The following is a 19236-nucleotide window of genomic DNA, read 5'->3' as shown; positions in this document are numbered from 1 at the left end:
TTTTTTTTAATTTTAAATATTTTAGTCACTAATATTTTTTTCCATCTTTTTTTTTTCTTCTCTTCAATTTTTTTTTAGAAAGGCCACTTGAAAAAAAATAATTTTTTCAATGTTTGGTTAGGCGTCTCCGCCGATGTTAGGCATGTCTACGTAGAAGCAAATAGAGTTGTGATCTTATAGAATGGATTGTCTCTTTTGTGATTAAGCATTGAGATGGGGCTCTTTGGATGGAGATGGCAACCACCTTAGTTCTTTATTATAATATTTTATTTTTTAATTTTGTTGGATGTATTTACACTAGATTTGTACGGGCATTTTGTCTTGTCAAAAAAAAAAACATTTGGGTAATCACAACGCCTGATGGATGTCTTTTTGATTATGGGTTTCAATGATGTTAAATTTCTTTCCCTAGATCTAATATGAGTAATTAGATACAGTAAAAAGATATGATATAATATTGTAAAGGGATTATATCCCTAATATTTCATTGTTGCAATATTATTGGCCTTTATCATTTGCAATAACTAAATGCATAGTTCATACAAAGTGAAACAGACCAGTTGACCAGGTGTTTATATAATTATACATTTATAGTCTTTTTGATTAAAGCCTAATTTTGGCCTGCTGCATGATTTCACATACATGAGAGCTGTAGCGGATATCCTGTAATGATACAAGTCCTGTTATTCAGGCCATATGGACGATATATTTGCCTCAGAAATATACAAGACTTGTCATTCAGAGAGAGCTTTACTGGACCATGAACAGCAGAAATATCTCCCATTCTGAAATCTTGCTGTAGTATAATCCTTTTCTCTCATAAGAATCAATCTCCATAATATTTTTGTTTAGATAGGGCTGCAATTTAGCATTCAAAGGAAAAACTTTAAAGAAAATAAAAGTACTAAAGCAAAATCCCTTATATATTTATGTTTCTGGCATACATAATATTACACGTACAAGGATAAAATATCTAAGGTTGAACCACCATATGTAGGGATATGTTACATTTAGTTAGTATATTTCTTCTCTAGCTATATAGAACTGCATATCTATATCACAATAGTGTTTATGGTGATGACTATCTCATGTAATGAGTCTAGCCATGAAGCTTGAAGCACTGAATTATCTATATCACAATAGTATCTATATATGGAGATTGTCACATCAGTTCGGTATGAGCTTGAAAGGAGGCTTTCTAAGAGCTGGAGCAGGATCGTATCTCCCGTAGTCATTTGTTTTAACTGTGAGAATCCTGGGATGAACAACCAGGGCCTCTTCACTGTCCCAAGCCTCTTTGGGCGTATCCTGCAATGAATTGTTTAGTTTATTTAAGGAAATATCTCGAAATATTTTTTTTTGAAAAATCTTTTAAAAAGTAAAAGGTGCAACAAATGTTTTGCTGATATCTATTGGTTGAAATAGGAGAAGAAAGGGATAATTTTCTCATGATCTTTTGGACTTTATTAATGTCTTAACGAATGAAGCATGGACCTGATAATTAACAGTCTAGTGTATTTATTAGGAAGGAAGAAGGCCAATCAAAAAGCTAACAAATTGATCTCCAGGAACTCTATATAATACCTTAGCCATATCTTCTACTTGTACGGTGGATTCATCCATTAAAATCTTTTGCCTGCCTGCAAAATCAATGTCCCAAAGAGTTAGGAAAGAGCTCAAATATATTTATGTGGAGATCTTTATGTATAGTACGATATGCAAATATAGAAGCTTGCAGATAATAAAATGAAATGCAATAAGAACAACCATCAGATACATAAAAGTTAATATATATTTTACTTATTCAACCTATATAAATTAAGAGGGGTAAGGCATTCTACATCAACTGCCTATTTCAAATCATGCTATGGTATCATTTAAGTAATGTTAGTGAATTGTCTAATTATGAACAAAACAAGAAGTTAACATTTCCAGAATAATGATCAAAGCATGATTATTTGCATAATCTGTGAAGAAAAAAATGTCTGCAACACAATTCTTATTATAATTACTTGTTCCAAGTTTCTAGACACAACCCAAGCAATGGACATATTTGGAAATTTTTTACAAACATAATTGGAGTTTTGACCGCCACCGGTATATATATTTCATTTCTCTATCTTTGACAAAATGATTTTTTCCTCCTTTTCTTCCCTTTTCCAGAGCAGATGAAATGGCTGGAAATACTGTTATAAAACACTCATAGCAATCTAAAATTAGTTCTACAAGGTTTAGAATTAGCCTTCCATTCATGCAGTTTGGTGGACAATAGAATGATGTAAACATATCTACAAAGCGCAACAACTAAAAACAACTAATAAAGAACAAAACACCTGCACAGCTCTTTAGCTAATGAAGCAAACATTGATTATAGTATCACAAGAACAACCTGCAAGCGAGGATGATGCAAGCGACACTAAGATGATGAAGAGGAGAGTGGCTTTCCTAATTGCCATCAAACCCATTCTCAGAAGACTTGCCTCTATGTTTCTTCCTCTATATCAAAGAGCATAAAGGAAAGGATGATTCCTTAACAAAATGGACTAAGGGTGACTGCCCCAGCAATAAGAATTGGATAGGCAGTTCTTTATAAGAGGCAGTGCAAATCTCACTAGTTTTTATGATTGTTTAATTCAGAAAGAAAAAGGAACAAGGAGCACTATCTTGATGGCATCTGAGTGTATAGTCATAGTTTTAGTGGGATGCTCGATAACACCTAAAATATGTGGTCATTTGACAGGTGGACCTCTGCTTGTGGAATATTGTCTTGGTGCCTCCCAACACAATGAACCTTTATTCAATCAGCAGTGCGCCAACAACCGAATCCAGCATGAGACCATCCCAGATTAATATGCACTATCTATGCAAGCAAAAAAAGATCATCCATATGTTGATGATAACATATACTACAACTCAGTGGAGCACTTCCTAGCTGTTATCTTTTGTTATTTATCGGAAGATATGCCGTCTTGGATCAAATGAGCAAAATCCAGTCAGGAGATAAAGGGATGGAAAGGGCTTAACTAATATGCTCCTGCTTTCTCCAGTCAATCAGCAGATTCATCAAACGCACTCCGATACGTTATTTTTAATATACTCCAGAGTATTCATGCACACAAAGGCTAAGTGAAGGTTCGATGTACGAATGCGTAACCCAGTTTTTGATCTTATTATTTCTTGATTTGAAGGAATATGGAGGGAAAGGCCTCGCCTCGCCACGGTCGAGTTAATTAAAAAGGGATATGGGATATGCAAGCGCATTCTAAAAAGATCATCTTAGAATGAATAAAAGGGTAAAGTGAAGTGGCAAAAAGTTGCTGCAAGATAAAGATATGTTTCGATCTTGTTGGACATGCTAAAAGTTTGCATTACTTTAGTAGTTACAGAGTAGGAGAAATGGACCGAGAAGTTTGCATTCTAGCTGGAAAATACAGATCTTAAATTTAGTTGGCAATGGATTGCCCAATATTCAGTTGCAAAGGTAGGTTAACACAGAACTTGAAATAAACAATGTTATTTTCTTCTGAAGTATTATTTTCTTCTGAAGTGATAACTTTATGCCCGCCTCATTTGAGTAACATTGCTATGTTAATAGGCCAATGCATGTCTGTTATCAACATATACACAAAATTTTTTTAAGAACATTTGGATATACAATATTTTTACTATTACAAATTTGTAAATATTAAATTTAACTACCATCAATTTTCTTCAATATAATATGTACATCATCAATGTATCACTACAACTAGTATCATCATTATCATCATCATGCTCTATAATATATAGGCATACATATAATCATTACCTGCTAAAACAAGGTTTTCTTGTGTTTTAATCAAATTTTAGACATCACATTATACACGCATAGGATCACCAAGAGGATTGGCAGAAAAAACCATTTAAAAATTAGCGTTGATCTTTGGATACTTGACACTCAAAAATGACATTAAGCGTAGCCGACTCTGATAGCCTTAATAGAATGCCCTTAAGCCCCTAACCACCCAGCAAATCAGGCGGCCACAACCCAGCTTCCCACACGAGAAAGGAACGGTAAGGCGCATCTCACCAAGGCACATTTTTTTTTAATTAAATTTATTCAATCTAATGTTTTTTATTAAGTTTGCTTTTATTATTATATACACAAAACAGGAGTTGGTGCATAAATCGCGTGACATTTCACCAATAAGCGAATAAGGTTTCCCCTGTGCAAAATACTTGTGACACGCAATGGAGGCTGACACACTTGAGTCACAATAATTCCAGCAAAAGTAATTAAAAAAAGCCGGCTCTCCATTTGAGGAAAAACAAACTCACCAATACTTCACAATGTCTGTGCTGGATTTATACAGAGGTATACTGCGGCAAACATCAACAATGCTTTGCTTCCAGAAAGATGTGCAGTGCTACAGGATGAAGATAATTACAAACCACAATAACTGTACTTCAATTCATATGTCGAGTCTAAGGCACTGGAGAGATTCCATCTTCCAGCAGATAAGGAAGCCCTCACCAATTATGTCTTCATGATACATACGATTCTCATGCGGTTGCTTTTGATGATGTCGCAACCTTCCTGGGATCATTCTCAACACGCAGACTGTTTTCTCTCCGATAAAGAGATTTCGCACCCTAATTAAATGGCAACAAATTAGACAATTTACTCACATTGATGATTGCATAAATAACCTGTCACCATGAGCTCAGCTAGTGACTACTTTCATGTGCATATTAATAGTTGTTCTGGATGCTAATCGAACAAACTTGTACTGCTGCTACCAAAAAAAGGTTCTAGTAGTGTAAAAATTATTGATGGGAAATTCTGCATTAAGATGAACATGAAAACCATAAAAATGATGAATAAAATTACTATTTCCATACTAGTTGCAGGTAAGATATGCTCCCTAACAAATATTCAGCCATTAGAATGTAGAAAACAAACTCCAGAGTCCTTTTATCAACTAATAAATCTTATATTAAAAAGTCCCATGGTGAGATTCTTCCAGACTCATGGTCATATATTATCTTCTAATGACAATATAATACATAGTGAGTGAAAGTTATTTAGAATGCCAGAATGACACTAGCAAGCTTTTTAATGTTCTGGAAACAACACTTACTTGGAAAATCGTTCCCAACTTCTTTAATGCTTTGGCTCGTGATTTCAGCACATCCTTGGAAACACTATTATCTTTAAGAACCTGAATGACAATCAGAAATTTAAAATAGATCAATAGCATACACAAACTGTTTAGGAATTTATTGTTGGGAAGTTCAAATCTACGGAGCCATCTGTTTCATTGTTGTATCATATGTTCCACTCACATTCTAACCATCACAGCATATTCAATCATCTGAAAGCAGTAGAGAAGACTAGCCTCTATGTTTGAGCAATAATTCATCCTAAGTAATACATGTTACATGATTCCAAAAAATAGGATTGAAAGCATAGCTTAGTAATGTTACCGCTTGACAGACATGTGAAAGGGTTGACTCGATGTCAAGCACATTTATTTTCCATAAAGAACTAAGCATCGCATCTTTCTTTTCTTCAATGCTCTTCAAAAAGTCCTCTTCCCTATTTTCGCTCCCTTCCATCTTGTTCATCCCCTCCTGTAGTTGCATTAAGGAGATGGCGCCTAATATTGGATTCAATTTGAACAAAGGTGCACGGGAGTAGGTCAAAATGTGCTGTTACAAAGAACAATAACTGCCGATTGTCAGGTACATACCTGCAGCTGCATTAACTTGTGATTTTACATGGTGACCCTTATCTCGTACCCACTCAGCTATAAATGGCACCCCCATAAATAAAATGTTCTTTCCAAGCTCTCTTGCAGCTTGTCTTGCATAAATATAGCCGATAGTGTGGAGCATAGCCTCCCCAAAAGCTGCAAATTTCATAGCATGTGAAATTAACAAGAAAAATTCGAAAGTATTGCCACACCATATCACATGTGAAGATCAATTCTATCCCAAACATCAGGAATACATACAAGATTGCCAACAATGAGGATGGGTTTTTCTTTTTTCAGTTATTTCTTTGAGTTAACCTAACTTTGAGTCAAGAATGCAGCAATGAAAATATTAAAGGAGAGGAATGGATGAGAACTAGACCAAATCATATGAACAATGGAAAGGTCTAGGGTAACACATCAATGCTGCTTGGAAAAAGGAAGAACGGATGGAGAGAAGAATGTAAAAAAAAAAAAAAATCCTCAATTTTTTCATTAGTATAAATTATTCATATTGTTAAGAATATTTAAATATCATGCTACTACATAAATAAGTCAGATTCATTACTACAGTTTTTCTCTTTAAACCTCAATGTATTAGAGCCCAGAAAGGCCACATAAGGCCACTGCAAAACATCCAAAGATTCTTATAACAGATCTGGCAACTTGGATGGGACATCACAACTAATGGATGTGACTGATACTACATGAACTTCAACATGGTAACGTTGCCAAACTGATCTGCCTAAAAAAAAAAAAAGCAGGATTCTGAAAACCTAAATACCAATTGTCATTGAAGAGTCTTTAAAACTCATAAAAAAGAGGGAGATTTGCTTGCACAGCAACCTTTGTAGGTGGGGAATAGCGCCCGATAAAACTTTTTGCCACTGTTCTTCAATAACCAGAGACCAATTCAGACTTTCAAGTCTCCTCCCAACACCATCTTCCTTTCATAAGATATCAATCAACTTTTGTGATATCAGTGAAAAAATTATATTATTGGGAGTTTTGCAAATCAGCTTCCCCCAACCCCCACAACAGAAAAAAGGGAAAAAAAAACTTATTGCATATTTACCATTCAAAAATTGCAATTTGCATATGTTCCTTCTCTCACCCATTATTCAAGCATTAACCTGACTGCACTTGTCCATTAAAAAATTGTTGTCTTAGCCCCACAACACTGCTGTTAAATGGTTATCACTTTTACCGAATGACCAAAGCTTCCCTCATGTTTAGTGACTAAGTTTGGTTTTAGTTGAAGACGTGTGTAAAATTTTCCTCCCCAACAATACTACTGCCATTCACTATTTTTCAATTAGACTATCTTCTATCTTGTTGCTCGTAAGGCAGCTTCACCACCCACCTCTGCCTAAAGGACCCTTTAAGGTCCAATCACCAGGGCAACGCTTCACTGCTGGCACCGCTGCTATCCCCCTCTGTACCTTAGCCACCACCCAGAATGATGCCCTCCAACACCCTCCTTAAATTCTGCTCCCTTGAGTCCTCCAACTCCCACCCACAACTTCCAAATATCCCAGTCCCACTTACCCATACCCCCCCCTTCCAGACCCCCAACCCCAGATCCCCACTCCCCTTGACACTTGCCTCCCCCTTTCCAACAAAACTATAATGTTCTCCTTTTCATTTAACTTCCTCTCATCTCTCTTTGTTTCAATACTTGTTCCTAGATCCCTCCTGTTGGCCATATTTTATTTTCATTGACAAGTGAAATACTAAGAGTGTTGGTGGGTGAGATAGAAGTCCATATAAAATAAGTTGACCAAGCTTGTGCTTAAAATTTTCAATTTACTTACAAAAGAATAGGTTCTGGGTTGAGGATAGGTTAACCCACTCGAACTGAACCTTACCCGAGCCCAAGCAAATGAAAAACCTATCCCCCAGATAAGGGCATGTTTGGATGATTAGGCCCAAAAATCTATAGGATTCATGGGTTGGGCTAGTATAACTAGGAAAAATCAGTCTGGACTAGGCTAATATTCCCAAATTCCCAAGAGCCTTTGGAGTGGGCCGGCCTGAATCCTATGAGGAAGAAAAAAAGACCTCAACAGGCTTTAAACAAAAAAATCTTCCTAGTTAGGGCCTGTTTGGATTCGGGCTGGCCCATTGCAATGGTTTTCTAGGTATTTAAAAAGATAGATTGGACTAGGCCTTATTTATGTGGTTGTATTGGCCCAAACCCATGATTCCTATGGGATTTCGGGCCCAGTCATCCAAACAGACCCTTACAAATATTGCATGATGGTAGTGGTATGGGAAAAATAGAATCTCTACAGATTACATGTTTCTAGGTCTGCACCCCCGCCTCCAAAACACACACACACCACCCCAATCAACCACATTTTAATTTTAAAGTACCCTTATATCCCTCTTTGATTATCATCCATCAATTGAGTTCTCCCTTCAAAGATGGCTAGATCTCTTCTATGGTCTAAATAATTAGCATAGCTTACCACAACCTGTGAACTACAACATAAGACATGCCTAGCTACCAAAAAGCAGCACATGCCATGCTAACCCAACCATAATCGCAAGCAAATATGAATTCCAAGTCCACTTCACAATAATGAGGGTAGATTGAAAACAAATTTTCCTGGACATTCTTTTCAGGGCCCTTTTTCAGTACCACTACATCGCCAGCTCTATCATGATGGAACAAAGGTTTTGTCATGCTTATTCATGTTTTGGACAGGCCGAGGAGCAAACAAACCCCATTCAATCAACCATATTTTCAACTGAAGTGACTATAGAATTAAGGATGCTACAAATTTAAATGATCACAACTTAGGAAGTGGCAGCTAATTAATAAATAACAAATATTATTAAGTTCATCAGTAGGAGATTAATTTACCAGCCTGAGACAGACGACGAGCTTCTGAATTTGCCCATCTTACAAATTCATCCTTCTGTCCTTGCACATATGGATGAAGGCGATCTTTTAGATTCTGAATTAGTTTTTGTTCCCTTTCCTTCTGTAATGCCTGTTCTTGGACGACAAAAGCGAATCATATAAAATATAAAAGCTAAAGGAGCATAGTTCGTCAAAAAGGCAGACTGTACATCTATGCCACAGAATAAATGCATAACCACAACATTTTTCATTGTGTATAGCAATTTGCTATGAAAATAAATTGTGCAAATCAAAAAACATACAGTCTGATGGATAGCTTAGATTTTATTTTGTTGCCATGTTGGACAAGAGACCTATAATGAACTTCCCAATTAGGCTATTGCTTTAGACTGTCAAGATAACCATGGCACAATCAATCAGCTTAACATAATTGATGTGCATAATGTTTTAAGTCTGGGTATCCTGCAAAAGATGCCTTGCAACTACAATAATACTGATATGGTATGCTCATATATTGATACAATAACATCATTGGAATTGGCAAAGCACTGATACCATATGTCGGCATGGGGACATACCAAGCCCCTATACCATACTAGTACCATATAAGGTCACTATGATACTGCCCCATGTTGCCCTGTATAGTTCCATACCGATAACACTAGATATGAACCAATTGATAGAAATAGAAGTTTGTTGTAAATTGTTCAGCTGACAAAATATAAAAAAGAGATTGAAGGGAATCAATCAAATCAGAAGAATTACCATCTAGAGGGAAAAAAAAAAAAATATATATATATATATATATATATATATATATCAAGGATTTATGTGGTTCCTCAGCCAAGCGGCATCTAGGGGCCTTAGGGATCTACATAGCCTCATCTGCGTGAGCAGCGAGGGTTTATGCATGGCCTCAAAGGCAAAAATGAGAACATGACTTTTTATGTGTATCAATTAAGAACTTTCCGCAAGTGTTGATTTGGTGTTTCCTTTGAATATTCCTATAAATTTGATTTGTACAACATGTCCTAAACACCATTTGTTTTTACTCGAAACTTAAATTCCTTACTATGGTAAAGTTGCTTATCAAGCTATGTAGCTCACGCCCATCATTATTATTAGACCTTGCAAAGAAATTGGTCAAAGTTGGATTGTAATTCTGAAGAAAAGAGAAACCAGAAAGGAATCAGCTTATTGATAGTGATTTATGGACATGAATACAAGAATCGGATTTGGACATGTATCCAAGTTTGCAAGAGCGAGAAGGGAGATATAGGGATACATAGAATAAAATATACCTTTAACTAAATTATGTATTTAAATATTAAAAAAGAAAATAGTAAAAAAGATGTTGTTTATTAAGATCTTTCAACATCTATTTCCCGTTCAAATACCCCAAATAACTAAAGGATATAAAAAAAATAATATTTTGCAAACTTGTTTCAGTACTGACCAATCTCTAAAAAGAACGAACACTCACTTCTATCATCAAAATAGAAAATTAAACCCATTGTTGCATGAGTACAACTCTGTCTCAATCCTTAAAAGTAGCTATAAAAGAACTTTATAAGCATCTAGGTGTCCTATACATTTCCAACTGAGATTGATATCCTACAGATTTTTGGAGCTGGATGCAAGTGTCCAAGTAACAAAAATTTTTGGAGGTGCATTTTGGAATCTAATGATCATTGAGGCAGCACATCAAATATGCCACTTCAACCCTTAAACATAAGTGGAGTTCTTTTTACTCTTTGGATTGACTTGAGAGCTCTGAGGTAGATCTGGTCTAGATCCTTGATTCCCTCATTAAATTGGACCCCCGCAATCAGGAAACCACTGAAATTCTCTTGCAACATGCATGTGATACCTGTTTTGGACATCATGCATACCATAAAGAAAAACCCTATATTTAGAAAATTATATATCAAAATAATAACCAAATGTACCCAAACTAGGCTAAGGAAAAAACTCAAAATCCAAAACACAAGAAGCGGGCTGAGAAGGTCTTGGATCAGATTAATTAAGGCAAAAAAGGAAAGTGGCCCATACAAAGACACAGAAGAACAAACTAAACTACATGGATCAGGAGAACTCACTAATACCATCACATTCCTAAGGACATGGGAGAGTCAGGTAAAGGTATCACTTAGTCTGAAAAAGGGAAAAAATGGTAGAACTCTTTCTATGCTTAATTAGTACATTTGACAATAATATGGTTAATTTTTTGTTAATGACCAAATATGCCTTTGCTTTTTTTAGTTATTTCTGCTAATGAAGGGCATATTGGATCATTTCAAAAATCTAGTGGGATAAAATTGTTGGTAGCTTTGTTCTTGGATATCTGTGGAACAACCAGTCTGGGGATCAATGTTGTTAAGGTCAGGATTGAGTTGCAAATCATAGAGGGGGCCATATAAAATCAGATTGCGAACTAGATCGTTGATCATAAAATTTTTCTGACTTCTTTCCAAAAAATTCTAAATACAAATGAAATGTGAATCTTGAAATACAAGCAACTATAAAGTGTACATATGGAGAACAAAAAGCATACATACGAGACACAACAGTTCTTGTTTTCACCAGATTAGGCCCATATATAGTGGTATTTCTAATAAAAGAAACATTTATTTGATTATTCAAGATGATTATAGGCTATGTATCGATTTAATTATTCTTTTATGTAGAATGCTTTAGAATAAACAAGAATAAGACTTCAACATACATTGTAAAAAAAAACAAAAAACTTGCACCTTATTTTTAACTCAATGAACTCCAAAAATAGACTTGCTAATTTTATTATTTGAGATCTATTAGCGATAAGTAATTTAACAGCAACTTAGTCAAAGAAATTAAAAAAATGAACTTGGACATGATTTCATATGTAAATAACATAATTAAATTGGATACTTTGATCCAAAGGAACACCTAATCCAACATATGGATCTAAATCTTGTTAACCTAAATTGATCCTAATCCAAGGATAGGATCTAGATTGTTTAGGGCCATTCTGATATGGATAGTAAGACCTGAAACATGAATCATAAAATTTAAAAAAACAATCCCTGGGATACCCACAATTTGAATGAACTATCAGAGATCATCCCTCCAGCCAATATTTTCAATTGTTTGGCAAGAAAGACTTTATCCTAGCTTTATCCACGTTCCAAACTAAGATTAAAAGGGACATGCACATGGTAATTGGTTCGCCATGGTTGCAATATATGGGTAGCATGCCCAGAGCTGGGACATTATGCACCTCAAAGTTAGACCAAGTAAAATGACCTGAGAGATAGGCCAAGGTGTTCAAGATCCTGTTAATTAATAAGGTGATCTCGGATTTGAATAGCTACAACAATGCTTTGAAGATTGAATAATGAAAGCAGCTCATAAGCACTAAGATGCTAGGTGGTAGTGGTCTTGAGAAATTTAAGCCATGGGTGAGACACAAAGAATGCAAGTTCAAGACCCAGCACCAGACTCTAGAAGGTGCTTGAATAGAAGAAGAATGATAGCTGTAATAAGTAGAATGCAAGTTCAAGACCCAGCACCAGACTCTAGAAGGTGCTTGAATAGAAGAAGAATGATAGCTGTAATAAGTCTTTTTTGGACATGAAGGTGCCTGAAGGCATGTTAGCTTGGAATTTAGCCTTGCAAAATACATATATTGGACCTCCAAAGCAGTCCATCATAGTACGAAGGTGTTGTCTATGTTCTAGTGGTAGATTTATGGGGCATTGAAAGGTTATTGTAGTGGTAGATTTTTGGTAGTATAGGGGGAAGGCATGACTATGATTGTGCTTGGCTACAGAGGTGGCCCTATGCACATGGTAATCTTTTACAAGATGAATGTCGTGACACGGAAGTGCCTAACTATGAAGCTCTTGATGAAAGTTATCCAACACAATAAGGAGTAAAACTTGATGAAATTTATTCCACACAATAAAAGGATGCATATGCATTTTATGACTAATTTGATGGTTGAGGTGTATTAGTATGTCACGAGGCTCCAAGGAATATAGAAGCATATAGCAATGCAAACAACAAATAGTGCTTTGGCAAATCCTAAGTTTGTTGCACATTTTCTCATGCCTAGGTTGAGGATCAAGATGGCAGGTTAAATGTGCAAAGTGAAAGCAATACCCCATGAAAGAAATGAAGAAGAAGAAGAAAAAGAAAAAGAAGACAATGACTCATTTACTGCATCAAGTAAATCCTAAATTTGCAACCATGAGAGATAATTACTAGAAATAACTACTTATGCAATATCAATATTGCCATGTAACCATCAGATAAGAGTCCTAACAGTAGCACGACAATGACATCAGTGATAAGGAATTTACAATCATCCAACTACCTCACATAAAATAGCATTCATGTGGTGCAAATATTTCGACCTGTATAATTATAATAACTAGTACTCAACCCCCACGTTACGGGGATTTAATTGATAATAATGATAACATTTTACATTAAAGGTTGCTCTCATCAATTAATCCCATGATGAGATCAAAAAGATCTTTGAAAGTTCTTCTTTCCAAAGATGGCCTCCCAAACCAATGAAGGTTGCTGCATTGGGTATTATTTTTTTATCATACTATTTATACTTTTATTTTTTATTTAAAAAATATAAAAAAAAAAATTTGTCGCGTGACATTGCGGAAGATTATCCTATAATCTTATGTGTCAACATAGAATGCCACCTCTAATACCGTGTATCACTTTACTATTATAATATAGATTTATACTTTTATTTCTCATTTAAAAAATATAAAAAATAAAAAAAATTGACACATGGCGTTACGGGAGATTATTCTATAATCTTACATGTCAACATGGAATGTCATCGCCAATACTCGTGTATCACTTTACTATAAAAAATAAAAAAAAATTGACACATGTGTTGCGGGAGATTATCTTATAATCTTACGTGTTAACATGAAACGCTACCCTTAATACTCGTGTATTGTTTTACTATTATTATATAAATGGGTTGTTTGCCCTCCCTTTCTATCATAAAATAGCATTAGTAGATTTTTCACAATCTTAAGCTAAGTTTCTAGCTAATAGTATTGTCAAAACATATAGACTATTTGGGCTTTCTGAAAAGATGTTTTGGTCCCCCCCACCCCAAAAAAAAGACTTCATAATATAGCACTAATTTAGTATAATAGAAAAAATGAAGAGTATTGAGATTCTCACTTATATATTGTGTCCATGACAAAAGCATCAATGGCTGAAATTTACAAGCATATAAGCACACATATATGACTAGATCTATTTGTTCTAATACTAGGACTCAAAAGTTGTCCTCTTACTATAAAATGTCACGCCCTAAATCTGGAATGTAACACGATCATGCTATGAAAGGGTGCAGCCTAAGATAACATGAAGCCAATATTCATTTATTTTATGATCATGGACTTGTAGTTATCTATTTACGAATTTTGAGACATAGATTTGGTATTTAATTTTGGGTTTAGGTGCTCTGAACCAACCTTGATTTATTTACTTAATGAATGATGAAATTGAACCTCTTATTATATTTTACTTATGATGGATTTTAGCTGATTATGATTGATTGGCTTCATGTTATCGAGGATAATATCCCTCGGTAGCATGGCCATGTTATATCTCGAATTTAGGGTATGACATTTTATTTCATCCAAAAAAATATATGCATATGAAGTTTCTGTCCATGAAACTAGTCTGTTAAATGTCAAAAGGAAGAAACCTTAATTTTTTCTTGAACTTTTTGCTTCCGAACTTCTAGGGCTTGGGATTCTTCTTCAACTTCAACTGAAGCTATAGTTGCTAAAGCAAGCTGTCCAACATAATCTTCAAAGAATTCACTTCCAAAGAGCATTCCAAAAACAGCAGAAGGATCTACCATGGAATCCCTGAAATTTAGAAGGGTATTAACAGATGAACATCAACCAGCATAAATATTTCAGTTTTTCTCATTTCTCTATTTGTGAATATTCTTCTACACCTTTTGTAGGAATTAAACAGTTAAATCATATCAGCATTACCTAATTGCTTCTACAGACTAATTCACCAACCTATTCTTGAGGGGAAAAAAAATCATGAAGGCTGTATATTCGCACAACTTTCATTGAACAATTCAACACAAATTTGAATTTTGGACTTACTGGAGAAGACCTTCCTTTCCATGCTTATCATATGCCTCACGTTTTGCAGGATCACTCAGTATTTGATAAGCCTCTCCTAGTACCTTTGCATGGAAACCATTTAATCAGTCATGTAGTATGCTATATCAAGAGATGCACTTGTAATCATCATATGCGTTGATACCTCACATCCACCAAAATTATTAAACAGGTTTTGCCAGTTTCAAGAAGACCATGAATATAGTTTACTCATTAACAAACTACTAGAGAAATAGCAATAAATAATTGCCGGTAGCCTTTGTTTACAGAAATCACACAAAATAATTAACATCTATCTAAAACCAGCATATCTGCTAGCTAAATAAAAGCCACAATAATGTGTAATACCAGTAAACTGATCAACAAACTATGCGTCCCACATTTGCACATTTACTTAAAAGACAGAATGGCATGTATGAGATGATTAGACTTTCTCATTGACAGTTCTATCATGCAGGTTTGAAAAACTAAGTTGTGTACCTGAAAGTTATGAGCAGCTTTTGGATCTCCAGGATTTTTATCTGGGTGTACCAACCTTGCCTACATAAGGAATAAATGAAAGAAAAGCATAACCAAGGAAAAGAACATGATGTCAGCCCTCATATTCTGAACAAAAATAGTTAATTTTTGCAGTATCCTGAAAGAGTTACAATGACAGGTTAAATGAGTTTAGCAAGAGACTGGAATAGTTCATAGGACCGTTAAAATTAGAACCAAATAATAGCAGTATTGATATTGATAAAAATCTATGCAACTACAATCGCCAAAATAAAGCTTCACAGCTGAAAGAAAGTTGTTCCTAGCTCAAGAATACAAATACTGGGGAAAAGAGAAAAAACAGCAATATGCAGAAAATGGGTTAAAAAAATTATTACAACTGGGCACCTGATATTTCTGAAAATAAATACAGAAGGTAAGGGGATTGAATCAGGTTGTCTTTTTCCCCCATAAACTCCTTTTTGAGGTTTTGAATTTGTAGTTTACAAAACAAAACTCAACAGGAGCAACCAAACCAATGTTTCAAGTGCTGGGCCATGCCGGACCAATATCATCACTGGCACAGGGTTCGCACAGCACCCATTAAATAATTTATATTTTTATTATAAAAAGGCTTCTTAAAATTTTTTATCTCTTTTGTTTCAGCAAAGCTCAGGCATGTGCCATGGTCCAGCATGGCAGGACACATGCCATGCTGACCAACAACCAGCATTCCCACTACCACCATATAGTTGAAAGATTGAGCCAAATGAAGCTCTCATAAAACTTAGCTTTTAATTTATATGTTTTACATGAAACCTGACATTGACAACTGGAGAACCCCTAAAGATTTTTTTTCTTGAAAAAACAAAAAAAGAGAGAAGCAAAAATGAACTAGAACAATAAAATGCATGAACAAGTTGGAAGTTTCATGGAGAAGAAGGACATAGGATGGTTCATTTTTTGCATGAGCAAGAAGTTTCTTCTACATTATTCTAGTGCTCAGAGTTCACAAACAAGGTGCATCACATACCATCATTCATGAAGGAAAAGACAACATGCATGGGAGACATGCATACACAGAACATGTGCACATGCCTACATGCATTCATGCAAAGATGCACATACTGCACAAACACATGCAAAACCTGCTGAATTTTGAGCAACCTCATACCATTATCGTACTTTTAAGTTTTAATGTAAGCCAACGTAATAAACAAGTAAACAACCACCCAAATTCTTTTGCATTATCAACTATTTTTGCATTATCAACTATTTTTGAGTTTTGACAAACAATTTGGGCATAATATTGTATAAAATATGAAAACACCAACAAATCAATTGCCAAGAAGAGCAGGAAGCATGCTTTTTTCAAGAAATATGATTATTTAAAATGAACACATTTGAATGCCTTTTGTACTATTGTTATGCTGAAACTTTCATTTATTCAAAACTGACACCAATAATAAATATTTGGAAGCATAAATTTATCTTTTTGGTAGTCATGAAGTGCATCAATTATGGACCTAGAAATGATAGCCTCTCACATATTAGCAAATGCTCATATCAAAATTAAGAAAATGACATGAGACATGAAAAAATATTGATAGGATCAAGAAAATCGAGAAGAGAACAAATTCAGGCCTTCAGAGTAATTGAGATGAAAATCCTCACGCTCTGTAGTCATAATGATTCACACCTCTTTCATGTCAAAGGTCAAGATATCGCATTTTGAAACTAGAAAATATGCAAATGGTTCAAAAAATAAAATAAAATTTAAGAATGTTTTGTTACCTTGATGTAGTAGGCCTTCTTTATCTCAGCGGAAGATGCATCAACACTCACACCCAAAATATCATAATACTCGGTGTCTTTCACCATGGCTTTAAAATTTATTTATCTACCTAATAAGAATTCAGAAAACAGCTTTACTTACCAGTGTCTCCCATCTCAATTTACTAGTCCGGTAAGAAAAAGATCATGGGAATTTACGAAAATACGTAAGAGTATAAATTGCAAACACGCACCTGGAGGGAGAGGAGGAAGAGGGGGAACAAAATCCCACAATTTTGACAGAAAAGTAGAAAACTTTGAATTTCAGCTTAGAAGTGTTCGTATTGATCTTTTCTTTCATCTTTTCTACGCACACGGTACATCAAATAACAATTTCACACGAAGATATGTATAGATTCAAACCCCGGCACGTTAAGAAAAGAAAAGCCTAAAAAAATTCCCAAAAATATCTGAATGGGCTAAAGATAGGCGTTCCAAGTGGAATTAAAAAGTAGCTATTCTCCACGCTCGAACATAATGAAAATTAGTAATCAACATTACAGATCCCTGAATTGCACAAGATAACCAAAAAAAACTTGAGACCTAATGTTGGAAGGTACGAAACAGTGCGGAATAAATTTGCAAACAAACAAATAAAAGAAAACGACACCCGAAGAACAAATCTTGGTTTTCCCCCAAAAAAATGAATAGGGAAAATAGGACACCGACAAGTAATTGAATGGGAGAGGAGGAAAACGGATGAAAGAAAAGGATAGAACAATTGCAAAGATTAGAAAATAAAGATCAAATCATGGGTTATTTATCTGATATTTTTCAAAAAAAGGAAGAAGAGGCGATACCTGAAGAACAAGCAGGCACACCTTGTGAAGTTTCCCAAATCTTTAGACTTTTGGAATGCGGACGCTACGGATCTTTTCTCGTTTCCTCTCGAGTTTGTTGTCGTTGGGAGCAACGGGGTTCGGGTTGCATCTTTCAGGCCAAAGATTGATTGATCCTCTTTCGACTGGATCGCTCTCCGCACAGGTCTCAAAATACTCTAAATTTCTTAATTCGTCCACCTGCACAGCTCACGAAGCGGCTTTACGCGAGAATTCAACGTGAATCTACTTTCGCGGATGACCCAACCCCTGCCTTAAAAGAACGGTTTTGATATTCGGGTTTTTTCACACGTGTCACCTAACAGCGGCTGCCTCTGTACTGTGGACAGCGGTGCCTGGATGCATGAACAAGACCTAATTAATTGCCTGTCGCTCCTGAAGCCACGTCCCAACTTTGAGATCGCGTTTGATAGCCCGCAATCTATCCAAAATTATTGATAATTTAAAAAAAATTATCAAATTTTTATTTTTAACACATTCTGTAGGTGATAATCTGAATTATTTTGATAATTTAGATTTATTTTTTAAAAAATAATTTGAATTATCTAAAAAAATAATTATCATATTATAAAATATTTAATAATTTAATATAAAATATTTGGATAAAATCATTCTCCTCCATCATCTTTCTCTTTCTCTTCAACCTCTTCTGTCGCTTCCTCCTCTTCTTTCTGCACATCGTCCTCTTGTACCTCCTCTTCTTGCTCTCCCATCTATCCTCCTCCTCCTCAACCGCAGTCGACTGTGTCTTCGCCCATATCCTCTCCACCGTCTCCTGCATCCCCATCACCTCCCACAAGTACGAGCTAGTTCGCTCCCCCATCGATCGCCTCCTCGATGACAACCTTTACCTCGGCACCGCCACCAGCCTCCACGAGCTAATCGGGGTGGTCAGATCCGCGATAACTTGGTTTGCGGTGATGGCCACCCCGATAGCAGAGGAGGGGGACGTGGTGGACGGGTCGACAAAAACGCTGTAGCCGGGGCAGAAAATGGTAGAGTATGGGGTGGCGCCAGATATGGTGGCTCGATGGGGGGCGGTGGTGGAACTCAGCCGCCTTGCCCTCTATGCTAGCCCCCACTTCAGGTGGCTCTGGCTCATGGCAATGGAGGTGGCCGCAGCGGGTGTGGGGTGCAGGTTCGTCGGAGGTCCAAGGGCGATGCTGGAGGATGGGAAGAGGCGCAAACGATCGAGGGGCGGTGTCGAAGGCGCAACGGACGGGGTGCCATGGGGGGTAGGGTGCGTAGAGGGATGTGGCATGCGGGAGAGGGAGAAAGAAGGAGAAAATAATAATAATAATAATAATGATAAT

General features: G+C 35.9%; 2 protein-coding genes across 5 annotated transcripts; both read right to left on the bottom strand.

Moving 5' to 3' along the window:
• Positions 1-902: 902 nt before the first annotated feature.
• On the bottom strand, positions 903-2581 carry LOC105046071 (protein CASPARIAN STRIP INTEGRITY FACTOR 1). Its single transcript, XM_010924570.2, has 3 exons — positions 2390-2581; positions 1585-1640; positions 903-1308 (listed from the first exon to the last, which is right to left on the bottom strand). The coding sequence occupies exons 1-3, from the start codon at positions 2463-2465 to the stop codon at positions 1168-1170; spliced, it is 273 nt and encodes a 90-aa protein (XP_010922872.1). The 5' UTR covers positions 2466-2581; the 3' UTR covers positions 903-1167.
• Positions 2582-4275: 1694 nt separating this feature from the next.
• LOC105046044 (chaperone protein dnaJ 10) lies at positions 4276-18148 on the bottom strand. Of its 4 annotated transcripts, XM_010924539.3 has the most exons (11): positions 17885-18148; positions 17279-17390; positions 17046-17155; positions 15255-15314; positions 14757-14839; positions 14339-14504; positions 8605-8734; positions 5733-5891; positions 5467-5639; positions 5121-5201; positions 4276-4632 (listed from the first exon to the last, which is right to left on the bottom strand). In XM_010924539.3, the coding sequence occupies exons 3-11, from the start codon at positions 17130-17132 to the stop codon at positions 4543-4545; spliced, it is 1029 nt and encodes a 342-aa protein (XP_010922841.1). In that variant the 5' UTR covers positions 17133-17155; positions 17279-17390; positions 17885-18148; the 3' UTR covers positions 4276-4542. The 4 variants fall into 4 exon arrangements, with proteins under 4 accessions (XP_010922841.1, XP_010922856.1, XP_010922862.1 ...); XM_010924554.3 differs by lacking the exon at positions 17279-17390 and having other exon boundaries at positions 17046-17151; XM_010924560.3 differs by lacking the exon at positions 17279-17390 and having other exon boundaries at positions 17906-18148.
• Positions 18149-19236: the final 1088 nt, after the last annotated feature.

The sequence above is a fragment of the Elaeis guineensis genome, chromosome 2, assembly GCF_000442705.2.
Source record: "Elaeis guineensis isolate ETL-2024a chromosome 2, EG11, whole genome shotgun sequence".
NCBI lineage: Eukaryota > Viridiplantae > Streptophyta > Magnoliopsida > Arecales > Arecaceae > Elaeis > Elaeis guineensis.
Note: the sequence above shows the minus strand (reverse complement) of the source record. Positions and strands in the feature narration are given on the sequence as shown.

What these genes read in the sequence shown, in the direction of transcription:
- LOC105046044 (XM_010924539.3), bottom strand. Translation starts at nt 17,132, where the DNA reads ATGGTGAAAGACACCGAGTATTATGATATTTTGGGTGTGAGTGTTGAT. An exon ending in AGAAGGCCTACTACATCAAG is followed by an intron (nt 15,315 to 17,045) that starts GTAACAAAACAT and finishes TTCCTTATGTAG; the next exon opens with GCAAGGTTGGTACACCCAGA. An exon ending in TTTCACATGTCTGTCAAGCG is followed by an intron (nt 5,202 to 5,466) that starts GTAACATTACTA and finishes ATTGTCATTCAG; the next exon opens with GTTCTTAAAGATAATAGTGT.
- LOC105046071 (XM_010924570.2), bottom strand. Translation starts at nt 2,465, where the DNA reads ATGGGTTTGATGGCAATTAGGAAAGCCACTCTCCTCTTCATCATCTTA. An exon ending in TGCATCATCCTCGCTTGCAG is followed by an intron (nt 1,641 to 2,389) that starts GTTGTTCTTGTG and finishes TTGATTTTGCAG; the next exon opens with GCAGGCAAAAGATTTTAATG. An exon ending in AAGTAGAAGATATGGCTAAG is followed by an intron (nt 1,309 to 1,584) that starts GTATTATATAGA and finishes AATTCATTGCAG; the next exon opens with GATACGCCCAAAGAGGCTTG.